Source organism: Lathyrus oleraceus, chromosome 1 (assembly GCF_024323335.1).
Source record: "Lathyrus oleraceus cultivar Zhongwan6 chromosome 1, CAAS_Psat_ZW6_1.0, whole genome shotgun sequence".
NCBI lineage: Eukaryota > Viridiplantae > Streptophyta > Magnoliopsida > Fabales > Fabaceae > Lathyrus > Lathyrus oleraceus.
This window is the reverse complement of record NC_066579.1, coordinates 175037077-175054120: the sequence shown is the minus strand read 5'-3', so window position 1 is coordinate 175054120 and position 17044 is coordinate 175037077. Positions and strand designations below refer to the sequence as shown.

Below are 17044 nucleotides of genomic sequence, written 5' to 3'. Positions count from 1 at the left end.
AATCAACAACTGCATCTTGCGTTGAACTTTTCAAGCTCACAGTGCCACCATTTAAGCAAAACACATAACCAGATTGGAATCATTCATATTAAAGCGTCTCAGCACTTTGTCTATGTATGTACTCTGACTTAGGCCAAGCAGTTTTGTGATCTATCTCTATAGATTCTGATTCCTAATATATAGGTTGCTTCACCTAGGTTCTTCATAGAAAAGCATTTCCCCAACCAAGACTTTACTTATTGCAGGGTAGGGATATCGATTCCAATGAGTAATATGTCATCTACATATAATACCAGGAATACGATCATGCTCCCACTAACCTTCTTGTAGACACAAGGCTCATCTTCGTTCTTGATGAATCCATACAGTTTTACTGTTTCATCAAGGCGAAGATTCCATGAGTAGGTCACAGGCTCATCTTGATCCATGAGTAATACATCACCTTGATCAGATATCCATATATCACAGGTAGGTGACGTATCCTGTCTGACCTACGCTGGTCTTGTTCTACTTGAGCAGGTTGCTCTTACACAACTATTTGTGTTTCCTGCTCTAATTCCTCCATAGGTGTATCGATGCTTTGTGATTCTTGAATTTCTTCAAGCTCTACTTTCCTCCCACTGGTTCCTTTGGAAATAAAATCCCTTTCTAGGAAAACTCAAGTTCGAGCGACAAACACTTTGCCCTCAGAAGGATTGTAGAAATAATATCCTCTTGTTTCTTTAGGATACCCCACAAACAAGCATTTGTCAGATTTGGGCTCAAGCTTAGTTGAAATTTGTCGTTTCACATAAACTTCGCAACCCCAAATCTTCATGTAAGACATATGTGGTCTCTTACCACTCCATATCTCATATGGTGTCTTTTCAACCTTTTGGATGGAACACGGTTAAGTGTGTAAGCTGATGTCAATGGTGTATGTCCTCAAAAGGAGTTTGGAAGATTGGTGTGACTCATCATGGATCGGACCATGTCCAACAGGGTTCGATTTCTTCTCTCAGATACACCCTTCCATTGGGATGTTCCAGGAGGAGTAAGTTGGGATAGGATACCACACTCTTTCAGATGGTCATCAGACTCTAGGATTAAATACTCATCACTTCGATCTGATCGAAGAGTTTTAATATTCTTACCTAGTTGGTTTTAACTCGTTAGGTTTCACCCTTTTGTATTAATGTTATTAATAGGCATTTCAAGATCAAGGACATATAGTCCATTGTTCATTTGTGCAGTAGCATAGAATATATCATTCAAATAAATTGAGCAACAATTGTTCTTTATTATAAATGAAAAACCAAACTTGTCCAAACAAGCAATGGAAATAATATTCCTGCTAATTGCAGGTACATAATAACAGTTCTCTAACTGAATTATTAAACCACTAGGTAAAGTCAATACAAAAGTTCCTACGGCTAAAGCAGCAACCTTTGCTCCATAGCCAACTCGTAGGTCGACTTCACCTTTTGCCAAATCTCTACTCCTTTTTAGTTCCTGCACATTTGTACAAATGTGAGAACCGCATCCAGTATCTAATACCCATGATGCAGAAGTAGATAAATTAATAACAAAAATACCTGAAGTTGAAGTCTCTACTCCATTCTTCTTATCTTCCAGGTACTTTGGGCAGTTCCTCTTCCAGTGTCCGGTCTTACCGCAATGGAAGCAGGTGCCTTCTTTTGCTATGCCTCCACTAGGCTTCAAAGCAGCAGTGGGTCTGGGATTGGCAACTTCCTTGCCCTTCCCCTTATCACCCTGCTTAGTGGGCCTTTTGTTCTGTCTCTTTCCATTTCCGATCATCAGAATGGACTTCCCTTTTGACTTCAGATTCTGCTCGGCAGTTCTTAACATGGCGAGCAGTTCAGGAAGAGATTTGTCCATATCAATCATATTGAAATTTAGGACAAATTGACTGAAACTATCTGGCAACGATTGCAAGATCAAATCAGTTGCAAGTTCCTTTTCGAGGGGAAAACCCAATCTCTCAAGGTTTTCCACATACCCAATCATCTTGAGTACATGGGGACCTACAGGGGCTCCCTCAGCTAACTTGCTTTGAAAAAGGGATTTTGAAACTTCAAACCTCTCATGCCTTGCTTGCTCTTGATAGAGCAACTTCAAGTGTTCGATCATATCGAACGCTGACATGTTCTCATGTTGCTTTTGCAATTCTGAGTTCATGGTAGCCAGCATGAGACAAGCAGTTTCATTGGCATCATCGACATGCTTCCTATAAGCATCTCTTTCTGCCTTAGGTGCAGAACTAGGAGGTTCCTCTTCAGGAACAGGTGTCTCCAAGACATACAACTTTTTATCATGTTTGAGGACAATCCTCAGGTTTCGGTGCCAATCCAGAAAATTTGTCCCAGATAATTTTTCCTTATCAAGGATTGATCGCAGGATGTTGTTAGAGGTGTTTGCTGTCATGGTAATCTACATAAGGATTAATGAAAATATAAGTATCATTGACATATTCAATTAGGCCTTTAATTAAATATGCTCCCACTATTTTACTCAAAACAAATGACCCTCATCATCTGATTCGGAAAATCCCGTTGGAAGATTTTCTAGTGGGTCGAGATCCATATTTCACTTCGTTCTAAGTCCGCGTAGGCGGATTACACAAAACTAGGTTATTTAGGTAGGAACTCCTTCCAATTGTATCTCATACAACTCTCGAAAATTTCAATTGGGTGAATAACTCCTTATTCCAATCCATCATATGGATTATTCCCAACTCTTGCTTCTAAACACATATATAATCTTATTATAATTTGTTTAGTTAAGTTTGACCCATTGTTTTAACAGTTGGATATTACAATTATCCCATCGCACCTTACTAATATATAGATCATGCACCTCGCGTAGGCGAAACCTACATTATCCATTACTAGTCTTGATGAGTGTTAAAACTTGGAAAGCATAAACTTAATATTTAATTTGAGGGAATTGCAATTATTCTGATCTCACCGGCTTGTTTATCATATAAACCGTCTCTCACATGCATCAACATACATTCACATGCATCAACATACATACAAACAAAATGAAACAGTTATGGCCCCTAGCGTAATTGTTCTCCCAAGCCAATGAGAGAACTTAAGCTAACATACAACGATCTAAGCTTCTCCAAGAAAGATCTTCAAGGTTGTCCTCCTTTGGCACTGACTTCTTTGCTTTCTTCATATCATTACTTTATATAAAAGAAACTCGTTTTACATACGAGGGAGTGAGATGAGAAAAGAAGTTACATTTGAGAGATTAAGAGAGAGGCACGACACGCAGGTCGTATTTTAAAAACCCAAAACAAAACAAAGGAAAACTAAGGCCATAACCGATCACCACAAGACAATAATAAACACTTTATTATTATTATTATTATTAATACCTTTAATTAATTAAAATCAAATTAAATTTCGACGACCGATCACACTACGCAGAGTTAGCCGGGGGTCCGCTGCCCGGTATTCAGTTTATCGTTAACCGGTTAACCATACGCGTTAACCGGTTAACACTGTTCGGAAAAGTGTTTAGAACGCACAACTCTTGTGCAGTCAAACCCCGATCGCATAACTCTCTGACAACACAACCCTTGTGCCGTCACTAACCCTGATGCACCAATTTCAGACCGTCAAACACATCTCGATTGTTAATTCAGTATGATTGATCAAAACGTCATTGCTTCACCATACTAATGTCGGATCAAGAAGCAAACGACCATTGATCGCTCAAAGGAAAACAATCACTGAGGGTTTGAATGAACGAAACGAGAACACTATATCATATATAATGTATTTTGCATCAAGATTACATATATCACATATATGTAACTTGATCGATCTCAATTTAACCTTTGATTCATTCTGTCTATAATCATATTATTACAGAACAAAAACAGTTATCAGATTCATGGTTTCGTAAGTGGCTCTGATACCACTGAAGGAGAATTGCCATCCAAGGCGCAGCGGAATTTAAAAATTTCTCCATTTAGTGATCCTTACGAATGGGCATGATCAGTGATAGAATCGTTACCTCTTGTGGCGATTCAAACCTTTGGTGCAGATCTCTGATAATGATCAAAACCTTTGATACAGATCCACGGGGCGATCACGAACGTTGAACGATGACAACGTCTCTACTCAGTCCACACGAACGGATTCCTTCAATCGCAGTGCTAGCTGTTATGAATGAAGGCTTTGAGTGAGAGAAAGAGGGAAACAAAATTCCAAGTCTCTACTTGAATTTCTGTCTGAGTGGATTGGAGTGACAATGCTTCTACCCAAGGGGTTCTATTTATAGAACCACTTGTGTGGGCTTCAAGCTAAAAGGCCCACTTAAGTGTATTTTGGCCCATATCTTATAATATGCCCAAAATCACTTAAGTATTTGGTACCTTACCATATTTCGTCTCCCACTTAAGTGCACTGTACCTTACGGTGTTCCTTAGTTACTCTATCTCTCATCAATCCGTCCTTTGTGTGTGACCCTATAGGTTTTCGTGGCATTGGCAATTATATTAAATCACGCATTTAACATAATAAACAGTGAGCGGTATCTAGCAACACATCACTGCTACCCAAGTCACGAAAATGTCATGTGATCTGACAAAACCTCCTGCGATAATAATTATGTGTATAATTACCCCTTTGCCCTTATGTCTATATTGAACACAAGGTATAGACTGTGTCACCCTTGTCCAGTTCAATATTGGGCCCATAGACATTTATCCTGTTACGCAGGATTGACAAATTCCATCTAGGACACTCATGTCCCTCAGCATGCTTCGTGGAGTACCCATCAACTGTCTTTATGGTTATCCAGTTACGGACAATGTTGGATCAGCAATAAAGCACTCGACTCTACATCTAGGATCCATAGTGGTTTCAGGTCGAAGAGTGGTATACACTATTATCACCATGAGAATAACTTATGACACCTTGCATAACTTTCTATATAATATTCTCATAGCGGGTCAATCCGGTATAAATATTACTCCTAATATTCATACCTATGTTTAAGACTTGATAACTCTTTATCCATGATCCATGAGATGTGATCATCAGTCTACAAACATAATAGTCTTAATGCTTTAATGTTATCCCACTTCACACTAAAGCTCGACTACGGATACTTTAAGAATAGTGTCCTTATGTTTAATGTGTTCTCATGATTAAGTCACACTTAATACATTAAACGGACTATCTATTCCAGGGACTTTATTAATCAACCATAATAAAGAAAATGCCTTTAAGTAATTCGATACAAGCACCAAAAATATTGGCCTCTAGGGCTTACACCAACAGTCTTCTCATGCATGCTTCTTATTGGGGAACGATTTGTTAGGTAAACCGCACATGCCACAATTTCGGCCCAAAACTCTTTTGGTATCTTTGTGCTCTTAAGCATGCTTTACACCATGTTATGTATGGTCTGGTTCTTTCTCTCTGCTACTCCATTTTGTTGTGGTGATCTTGGCATTGTTAGTGGGCGGTGGATTCCATTGTCTTCACAATATTTGTGAAACTCATTTGAAGTGAACTCTCCTCCTTGGTCAGATCTCATGGCCTTAATGGAAATACCACTTTCTTTCTCCATAAGGGCTTTGAACTTCTTAAAATTTTCAAACACTTCTGACTTTTCCTTCAAGAAATAAACCCACATTTTTCTGGAATAATCATCAATAAATAGGAGAAAGTATTTACTCTTACCAAAAGGGTTTGGATTGATTGGTCCACAGACATCGGTGTGTATGAGCTCTAGCGGTTTTGTCGCACCTCGGCCATGAATTTCCTCTTCCACGACCTCTTATTTCTTGTGGATTCAAACTTTTTTCTCCATTGTTGAAGTTGTTGGAGTAGTTGTTCTAACTGCATCTTCCTTCTCCTCCATGCCCTCGTCCACGTCCACGATCTTGGCCACGACCTTGTCCTCTTTGGCTTTTGTAATTCTCATAGTTTTCTTCCTTTATGTTAAGTTGTAGTAGTTTCTCCATAGCCTGCTTTTGTTTAATTTTTATCTTTTGTTTTTATTTGTATGCTTGTAAGGAACCCATGAGTTTCTCAATAGTCATGGTCTTTAAATCCTTCTTTTCTTTAATGTTGGTAACAATGAAGTCAAAACTTGGATTTAAAGTGCGAAGTATTTTCTCCATGACTGTCACCTCATCATATTCACCATTTCTTTTAAGTTGATTGACTATGGCCAATACTCGAGAAAAATAATCAGAAATTAACTCAGGCACTTCCATAAATAAACGTTCAAAGTCACCTTTAAGAGTTTGAAAGCGAATCTTTTTCACATGCTCCACTCCTTTGTTGCAAGTTTGATGCTTGTCCCATGTTTCTTTCGTCGTCGTTGCGTTGGAGATCTTCTCAAATGTATCTTCATTTATCATCGATTGATAAATGAGGAAAAAAAACTTTCTTGCCTCTCTTTCTTGACTCCTTTAATGTCTCCTTTACACCTAGGCTTAGCGAGGCTTCATATTGTTCTTGATACCTTTCTCAATGATATCCCACACATCTTGAGCTCCTAGTAGTGCCTTCATCTTGATACTTCATTTGTCATAGTTGTTCTTTATGAGCATCAATATTTGGAAAGGGAAACCTCCATTCGCCATCTTTTGAGGACCTTGAAGCTCTGATGCCACTTTGTTGGAAATAAATTCTTTTTCTATTTAGGAAAAGTGTGTGAGAATATTAGAGACTTGAATAGAAACTTGATAGATGTGAGAATTTTTTGTGGAAGAGAGAACTTTGTATTTTTGCTAGATACAAAAATGTTGGATTACATCTCTATTTATAGTACTCTAAGTAAAACTCTAGACACACTAATTCTAAAGACTTCTCAACTCTAGAAATACAAAGAGTATTCTAGAAAATATTATAATCCTAAGAAATATCTAGACACTCTAAACACTATAAAAACTTTCTAGAAACAAAACACAAAATAATCTAAGGCCAAAATAACTAAACCTCAAAATCAAATAATAAATAAAACCCAAATCAAATTTAATATTTCAACTTTACCTTCTAACAATAAAACTAATTAGAAAAATCTGAGACTAAATCCTCCTTCAGTTTCCCTTGAAAGTGATACTTGTAATATACATGCATGTAGAGTAACTTTTTGAATGCAAACTACTAAGTGGCTCTTTGATATTTTCTTTTATAAACTTCTTGCAGAAATATCGTTCTACATTACATACGCACACATCTTTGAAAGGTAATTTACTTCTATATGTGTAGTCAAATTCATTATTTTCATTATTATACTAACAATAATAGTCTTTTTAAGAAGTTCAATCTAACTTTACTTTTTTACTAATTAATTATTAATATTTGACCAATATATACTAGTTCGATTCTAAGAACTTTGATTTTCTAACCTAGATGCAAATGTTATAATTAATAAAAAAAATATGTTCATTTATTTTACAAAAATCTCCAATATTAATTCATCTACATTTTTCAGGAACATCTGAGGAAAGACAGAGATCAAATGAGATTAATGAGCTTCAAGTCAAAATGTAACATCAATTTATTCACAACCTTAAATTTGTGTGATGCAAAATGTTAAGTCTTTTTTTTAATCTCGATTTCCTATTTTCTTGTAGTAAAATGCAAATAGAGGAATCACGTCAACTACAACTTGAGATTCAGAGGAGCAATCAACAACAATTAGAGGTACATAATATAATTTTGATGGAAATTATATAAAAAGAATTGAAAATATTATTTATTTATTTATTTATTCTTGAATTTAGATGCAGAAGAATTTGCAACTGGTAATTGAACAGCAGAGCAAGCAACTCAAAATAATGAAAGATCGTCAAAAACAAAGAGCTAAAACAGAGAAAATCTGTGATACAAAGAAGAAATGACTATTTCTAATATTTTCTATACTCAATTAATCTGTAAGTGAGGAACTAGGTGAAAATTTTAAACTAAAAAAGTTGTAACCAAATTCATTATTTTTTTAGTTAAAGTCCTTTTATTAAAGAAATGTATTAAATTGTTAGTTGATAGAATTAGATCTTTGAACTTCATTGTACTTTACACTAATGAGTTAGTTATTATATAAGGAATTCTCTAGTATTTATAGAACTTTAATGCTAAGCTTATACTATCATGTCATGCATGGCATTTTTGGTTCTCATGCATTGCTAACTAGATGTTACTAGCATCTTCATACATCATATATTATGGATCAAAGTAAATGATGATCATGTAATGAGAATATCATCATCATAGACTAATAGACTAATACATAGAGTGTGATTCATTGGTGAGAATATATGAAAAGAGAATGATCTCATTTACTATGAATGAATCTAAAATGAGCAAAGGTCTGAGTAAGGTTTTCATACCACACCCTAAGAGCCTGCTTAAGATCATATAGAGTTTTGTTTAACTTGCATAAAAGTGTCAAATCTTCTTATTCAAAATCAGGAGATTGAGTCATGTAGCCTACCTCTTGAAGTGAGATGTTAAGAAATTCATTATTTATATCAATTTGTTGAAGCTCCCAGTAACGATTTAGGGCCAAAGTAAGAACAGATCTAATGGTGATTTCCTTTAACAACAGATGAGAAAGTTTCCTTAAAATAGAAGTCAAATTGTTGATGATACCCTTTTGCAACAAGTCGGACTTTGTATTGATTTACAATGCCATTGAGATTATCTTTCACCTTGAAGACCCGCCTACATCCAACATGATTTCTATGAGTAGGAAGAGTTGTCAATGTCCAGGATTGATTGGCCATGAGTGTATCATACTCTAGTTTCATAGATTTATGCCAGTCTGTTTGAGCAAGAGTTTGCTTGACAAAAGTAGGTTCCACATGTGTGAGAAGAGCTTTAGGCTTTGAATGACCTATTTTGGATATTCTCAACATAGGATAATCATTGATATTAAGAACTAAGGGAATGATAGAATTATGTATTGAAGGTGACAATGACTCAGTAGATTGGACTTGTGAGCTAGTTTTATTAGTAGAAGTCGTGTTTGGATATGGGCGCATTTAAGGGTCTAAGCTATAGACAGAGGTATGTTACCAGAATTGCTAAAAGGACTTTGAGGCGGGGTAGACTCACTAATAGGATGACAACAAGATAAAATTGTTTTAGCGTCGGCCATAAACCCTCGCTAATAGCCAAAACATCGAGGCTAATTGGTGGTAGCGTCGGTGTCGAGGGGACGCCACATAGCTTGAAGCAAACGTAGTGCCGAGCCAACGGTATACCTAGCATCGACAAAAATCAACACTATGGCTACGCTAAGAATATGATTGGACAATTAACACTATTGCAATGTTTATGTCGGTTGCAGGCAACTCTAAAATGCGACATCTGTTTGTAATTGGTTGGCTAGCCCAAAACAACTCTATTTTTCACGTCATCGAGTAGCGTCGGGCTCAGGCAACGCTAGCATGCTACACGTCATCAACTAGCTTCAGTCTTTATAAAATGCTAGTGTGTGTCACTTGCTTACATATGGTTGGCTTGGCCACACCAACTAAGTTTACATGTTATTATATTGCGTCAATGTTATTATATTGCGTCAGTGTGCATTAATGTTAATGCATTAAAGGTTTTTGTTAGTATCGCATGAAATTGTCGTTAATGTTTTTTGAAAATCTTTTTTTAGAATGTATCAGAACTTGTTTGAAACCTACTTTTTTAAATCCTATTTTTATGACACACCAGAACCTAGCCAACTTTCATTGGACCATAACAACATCAAGGAGTTCAACAAATATACCATCAACCCATCAGTAAATCATGTTGAGTCATTACAATTTATATTATTATCCATACTATATTACTGACAAACTGCTCAAAGTCTTCACATTGACTTCACACTTGATTCTAAACTGAGATCTAATATATACATGATATGTGTTTTGTAAATTAAGTTAGATAAGTAGAAAATTTCTATTATATAAAAGATGATGGCTATGTGAGCTGCTGCTTCTGTCATAACAGTAACATAAAGAGTTAAATTTGATACACTAATAGTTCATATGATGCACGGGATAAAATGTATAATCACAACAACAACCAAAGTAAAATCCTTCTATAATAATAATAATCAAGGTTTTAAAAAACAGTCCATTAGTAAACTTCCCAACATATTATAAGGCAACCTAAACATAACATAAGTTTTTCCAACTTTCCTAAGCTTTTCAGAATCTTCTTCCATATTTTGATTGTGTAACAACAACTCTACTCGTCATCATCATATTCCTCGTCCTCCTACGACATTTAAAAAAACAATGTGTTAGTCTATCATAAAATTAAAGAGATATGCTATCACAGGTTTAAATAATTAATATTAAAAGATAAATATATTGTGTCAGTCTATCATAAAATTAAGAGACTAATTATCTAAATAAATTTGAATGAGAGTCTATTCTCATTAATTTAGAGACATCACACCAGTAGAATAGAAACCAACGTCATTCCAAGAAGGCCTGACAAACAAGTCCACATTAAACCATATCAAGAGAACATGTCTAAATTTGCTTGACGAAGTAAGAGAACAAGTGCATATAATTGAGTATGCTGCAAAACTCAGAGCTGCAAGGAGTTTAACACCAAATTCAAATCCATAAATTTTAGGGAAGTACGACTAGTATTTCAAAACACTGATGAGCTAAAAAAAGGAAAATATTAGAATCTATCTAGGGAGGATCATATAGAATAAGTTTTGAGTTTGGAAAAGAGCATATTTGAAAGAATACGTAGTTGGAAACATTTGTTCGGATCGTGGAATGACAATGTTTTTTGCAATTAACACCTTCAACATACCATGTTTTTATCCTAAGAGGTGTACATACGCAAGATATCGGATGCCGACATTCAAACATTACATGCCACATATATGAACACATAAGTCGTATATCTAACATTGGCATACAAACTATACAACCCTTGACATAGTTAAAATCGGGTGTTTTAATTATTTTTATTTATATGTTTGATTATTCATGAAGTCATATACTATACATTGATGTGATTTATGCACTCTCTAATGACCATAACAAGCATAATAACTAGGAGTGAAAGATCATGTACATCCATATTGTAAATCACATTAAGTATTCAAATCAAGATTATAACAATCTAAGTATTAGATTTTGTTTATCAAATCTTGCATCAGCCTCATTTGGTGAACTACATAAGTATAATTCCTAACATTGGTACCCTAATATGGTAATAGTACTACAATTAGGTGTATAAGCCTAATTTCTGACATCGGCAACGTGATGCCTTACTATTACACAAAAATCCTAATGTATAATATTAACATCCTAAGTAAAAAAATCTTAAAAAATTAATTTAGACAAAAGGTAGGGTATTCCGATGGACCACATTTTTAAAAGAATCGGTCCATGCAAAATAAGGACTAAAAGCAAAAAAGAAAAAATAGAAACAAGTTTGTAAACAGAAGTATGTGACTGCCGCCTCAAGAATCTCATCAGTGTTTGAACCATTATATCTACCTCCATCATCATGACTACCAAAATTTTCTTGCCGGTTGAATGCATCCTTTGGGTTAATTGGACTTAGGAATGGAGAACATCAAAGGAGTGGGGTGGGTTAAATCAAATTTTGAGCCTTATATCCTTTTTTCATTAACCATGAACCAAGTCATGTTACAACCTTCAAAAGACCTAATTGAAGCTAGGTTCACAATGAAAGCATACTCAACAAAATGGTTGTTAAACTGACTCCAAATGTTTGTTAAATCATTGCTAACCACATTGTCTTACCACGTTTTCACATTTTCATTTCATGCCAACCTCACGGTCAAATATCAACTATTATACACATCATATTCGTAACAATTTTTCAATTTCAGAACTTGCAAGAGAATTGCATTTGAATGACTTTTCAAAAGGAACAATTTTACTCGCAAATCAATACTTAGCATCGAGAAAATTTCAACAATGGTGTAATCAGGGGCGTACTGCTTCAGAACACTTGTGACTAGGGGCAAATCACCTAAAGATCTGACCGATCAAGAGCAAATCCTCATAATCATTGGCATATCATCTGAAGATCATGTTGACTAGGGGAAAAACATTCTAAGGATTGGCCAACCTATATCAAATCACTTGCATACCCTAACGGTCAGGGGCAAACCTTGTGAGATTCAAATATTGGGACAATCCATATCAATATCATATCACAACATGGTGTGATCCAACTTACTTTTCAGGCAACTCCTTCAAAATCTCACTAGTAGGGGCAAATAGCCTGAAGACACTGTTGATCAGGGGAAAATTCCTCCAAAGCTTAGTCAAATACTAGTGTAGATCACTGTGAGGGTTGTTCAAAAGAAGTTGCTCCAAGATACGATTTATCAAGGGCAATCCATTTCAAGACTCGGTTAGTCGAGGATGAATCTATTCAAGGCCCATACTGGGGGAAGCCACCTTAAGAGCGCGGTAAAGTCAACCCTTCAATGATCGGTCAAGTTGTGGTAAATTGTTCCAAGAGTCAATTAATAAAGGGCATAGTGCTTTAAGAATCAAGTATTTGGGCAAGCCATCTCAAAGTCATCTTATGGCAAGACTGCTTCAAAAACTCACACAAAGACAAATATCTTCAAAGACTCAGCAGACTAGGGAAAGATAGGCTATGAAGGGGCAAATACTCTTCATACTTTCAAGTTGCAAACTCTGTTGTACATTAGCAACCATCTAGTTCAACATGAGTGTAAGGAGGTCATGCTAGCACAACACCCTACCACCTTTTGACAAATAGCCTTGTTACACGAACAACCTCTCTAAGCCGTAACTGCCCACGACCCACCCTAGGGAAACTTGATGAAACATTCAAGTCAACGTATAAATCATCATCATGCATTGATCATGTCACTTTACTCTAAAATCCAGTCATGCATATCATCCCATTCATCTCGCATATTCCCATAGCAAGAAGCGTGAAAATTCAAAAAGATCAATCTTACTTGGCCCCTCACAAAAATCCAAATCTTAATTGGCCAATCACAAAGAGCCCAATCTTACTTAGCCCCTCACAAAAAGCTCTACATAGCTTGGCCCCTCACAAAAAGCCCAATCTTACCTGACACCTCACTAAAGCCCAACCTCACTTGGCATTCAAGCCCAATATTGAATGGCACCTAAACCCCGACCTTACTTGGCATTCACCTCAAAAGTCCAACCTTTATTGGCACATCACGAAGCCCAACATTGTTGGGCATCGAATACCTCCAGTCAAAAATCCCAATCTTGTTTGGCGCCTAACGTTTACAAGCCAAGATCCCGACCTCGCTCGACATATCTTAAAATTCCAACCTTACAAAATCCAAACTGTTGATTCTTAGTGTTGGCAGCAATTTTGGTAAAACAAAGAGTGTTCACAAGATATTTTGTGTGATGTCTTAACATGAGATATCCTATGTACCTACTGGAGTTCAAGAACATGTTCATGCAGGATTGTTTCAGAATGTCATACACAAGGTCATGACATCTGGTATGTGTGTACCTGCTGGAGTTTAAATGAAAGACATGTTCATGCAGGATTGTTTCAAGATGTCATACATAAGGTCATGGCATCTGATATGGTTGTACCTGCTGGAAGTTATAAAAGGAATTACGGAATTATGCAGGATTTTTCCAGGATGTCAGACCCGATGTCATGACATCCTGTACACAGAACATTCAGTGTGAATGTCTGGTGTTTTGTGATTGCACAATAAATGGAAATCTATGTATGATTGAAGATCTGATTTTCAGGCGCATTCAATCATGGATTACAACCTGATTTACTTATTTTTCAAAGAGATCTAACCAGCTGTCATAAAAAGATTTGATTGGAAAATAGATTTAGGGTTTTCAAGATGTCCAAGCCCAGCTGAAAGCTTCTATAAAAAGGGACTTAGAAAACCTGTTTTATAACACAACCAATACTGAGCGAAATATAGAGAGAGAGCTAGGGTTTGTGTCTGTTTAGTCGTAAGACTTGTAAGCCATTCAAGTCATCTTTTGATGATTGAATTAGACTGATTTGTGGTTGTAATTTGTCACTCTAAAGCTGTTAAGAAAGAGTGTGTGTCTACTTGATCAAAGCTGTGAAGCAAGATCAAGTGTGTGTATTCTTGATCAAAGCTGTGAAGCAAGATCAAGAGTGTGTCTTCTTGATTGAAACTGTGAAGTAAAATCAAGAGTGTGTTATTGAAAAGTGTTTTCTTTTCTCAAGGGATTGTTGTTTAAGATCACAGGTGTGATTGTAGGGAAGTGAGTGGGTTCTCATATCTAAGAGTGCTTAGGTAGAAATTGCACAGGTAGAGATTAGTTGAGAAAGACTGTAACTTGTTGAAGTGTACAGAGAGTCTTTGAACTGATTCTATTTTAGTGGATTTCCTTCCTGGCTTGGTAGCCCCCAGATGTAGGTGAGTTGGACCGAACTGGGTTAACAATTGCTTGTGTATCTTGCATTACTATTCTCTATCTTTATTCTGTTTGCATTACTCAGATATCAGTGTCGTAACATTACCTTCGACATCTCATATCTGATACCAAAATTTCAATTGGTATCAGAGCAGGCATCCTGCTCTGGTTCTGGGTGAGATCTAGGGGCAATACTTTCTGGTACAATGGAGAGAGATAGAGGATTTGTTCACAGGCCACCAATTTTGGATGGTTCTAACTACGACTATTGGAAACCTCGAATGGTAGCCTTTCTAAAATCTCTTGATAACAAGGCTTGGAAGGCTGTGTTGACAGGCTCGGTGCACCCTGTAGTTACTAAAGAAGGAGAAGCCCCTGCTGAGAAAAAGCCTGAAGAATAATGGTCCAAGGAGGAGGATGACCTAGCCCTTGGAAATTCTAAAGCATTGAATGCCATCTTAAATGGAGTGGACAAGAACATCTTCAGATTAGTAAACAACTGTGAAGTAGCTAAAGATGCTTGGGACATTCTCAAAACCACTCATGAAGTGAAAATGTCCAGACTACAGCTGCTCACCACCAAGTTTGAAAACTTAAGGATGAAAGAAGATGAAAATATTCATGAATTTTACATGAGTATCCTTGAAATTGCCAATGCCTTTGGAGCTTTGGGAGAAAAGATGTCAGATGAAAAGTTAGTAAGAAAAATACTCAGATCACTCCCCAAGAGATTTGCTATGAAAGTAACAGCCATAGAAGAATCTCAAGACATCTCAAATATGAAAGTTGATGAGCTAATTGGATCCCTCCAAACCTTTGAGATGGGAATATGTGATGGAGCTGAAAAGAAAGCCAAGAGCATAGCATTCATGTCAAACACTGAAGAGGAAGATGAGGAAGGTGGTCAAGATATTGATGAAGATCTAGCAAATGAGTTAGCAATGCTGGGAACACAGTTCAACAGACTGATGAAAAAGGTAGATGTGAGAGCAAAGGGCAATGTCAAGAACATCGCATCTAACATCAGTAAATCCAACAGCTTTGGTAAGAAAACAAGGTCTGAAGAAAAGCCCAAAGAAGTTCAGTGATATGAGTGTAATGGGTATGGTCATATTAAAACTGAATGTGGGACCTACCTCAAGAAAGAAAAGAGGAGTCTTGTTGCCTCTTGGTCTGATGGAAGTGAAACAGAAGAAGCTACAAACCATGTGACTGCATTGACAGGAAGATGGGGGTCTGAGGAAGAGTCAATTGATGATGAAAGAACCTTTGAAGAGCTGGCCATTACCTATAAAGAGTTGTGCCACAAAAGTGCAGGAGTGTGCAGACAAGTTGAAAGCCAGAAGAAAGTGATAACTCAGCTGGAAAATGAAAAGGAAGAGTATGTGGAAACCATCTCAAAATTGAAGACTGAAGTTGTATTCTTGAATTCCAAACTAGATGAGATGACTAAGTATATAAGAATGCTTAACAATGGATCTGCCATCTTAGACAAGATTCTCCAGACTGGCCAAATAACAGGAAACAAATCTGGCATTGGATTCAAGGCTGAGTGCAGTTACACTGGTTGCAAACCAAAATCCAAACCTAAGTGCAACCATGTTAAAAGTAGACCTGAGATGTCACATCAGATGTCACAACAGCAGAAAGGGAAACATCAAAGATGGAGATGCCAATACTGTGGGAAATTTGGCCACCTGAAGCCCTTCTGCTATAAGCTATATGGTTATTCTGGCCATGTTCAGTCTCAATACCAATCAAGATCCAAGCATCACAGGACTGTCAACAAAAAGCAATGGGTTCCTAAGACAAAGGTTACAAGTCTAATAGCCCACACTTCCCTCAGAGTTTCAGCCAAAGAAGATTTGTATTTTGACAGTGGTTGCTCCAGACATATGACTGGGAACAAAAATCTGCTAACTGAACTTCACCCTCATGCCATGAGTTATGTTACCTTTGGTGATGGTGCAAAGGGTGAAATTAAGGGAATGGGTAGGCTGGATTGCCCTGGAGTTCTTGACCTTGACGATGTCCTACTTGTTAAGGGATTAACTGTTAATTTTATAAGCATCAGTCAACTGTGTGATCAAGGTCTGAATGTAAACTTCACCAGAACTGAATGTCTGATTACTAACATGGAAAATGAAGTAATCATGAAGGGAGTTAGGTCCAAAGACAACTGCTACATGTGGAGCTCTCAAGAAACTGGATACTCTTCAATGTGTACCTTAGCCAAAGAGGAAGAAGTGAAGATATGGCATCAAAGATTGGGCCACCTGCACCTTAAAGGTATGAAGAGGATCATATCAGTTGAAGCTGTTAGAGGAATTCCCAACTTAAAGATTGATGAGGGAAAAATCTGTGGAGAATGTCAGATTGGAAAACAAACAAGGATGTCACACCAGAGGCTCAGACATGACACCACTACCAAAGTCTTGGAACTCCTTCATATGGACTTGATGGGACCCATGCAAGTAGAAAACCTTGGTGGGAAGAAGTATGCATATGTGGTGGTGGATGATTTCTCCAGATACACCTGGATCAATTTTATAAGAGAGAAACCTGATGTATTTGAAGTCTTTAAGGAGCTTTGTCTGAAACTTCAAAGGGAAAAAGAAAGTCCTA

The 17044-nt window shown here is 36.8% G+C and overlaps 1 protein-coding gene across 1 annotated transcript in view; it reads left to right on the top strand.

The window, feature by feature from the left end:
* The window catches only part of LOC127115590 (myb family transcription factor PHL5), a 34337-nt gene extending 26321 nt beyond the window's left edge, over positions 1 to 8016 (top strand). Inside the window, exons 4-7 of the mRNA XM_051047100.1 lie at positions 7182 to 7221; positions 7471 to 7525; positions 7613 to 7682; positions 7763 to 8016. Of these exons, the coding sequence (XP_050903057.1) occupies positions 7182 to 7221; positions 7471 to 7525; positions 7613 to 7682; positions 7763 to 7879 (282 nt within the window). The 3' untranslated portion in view covers positions 7880 to 8016. The remainder of the gene's footprint in view (positions 1 to 7181; positions 7222 to 7470; positions 7526 to 7612; positions 7683 to 7762) is intronic.
* Positions 8017 to 17044: the final 9028 nt, after the last annotated feature.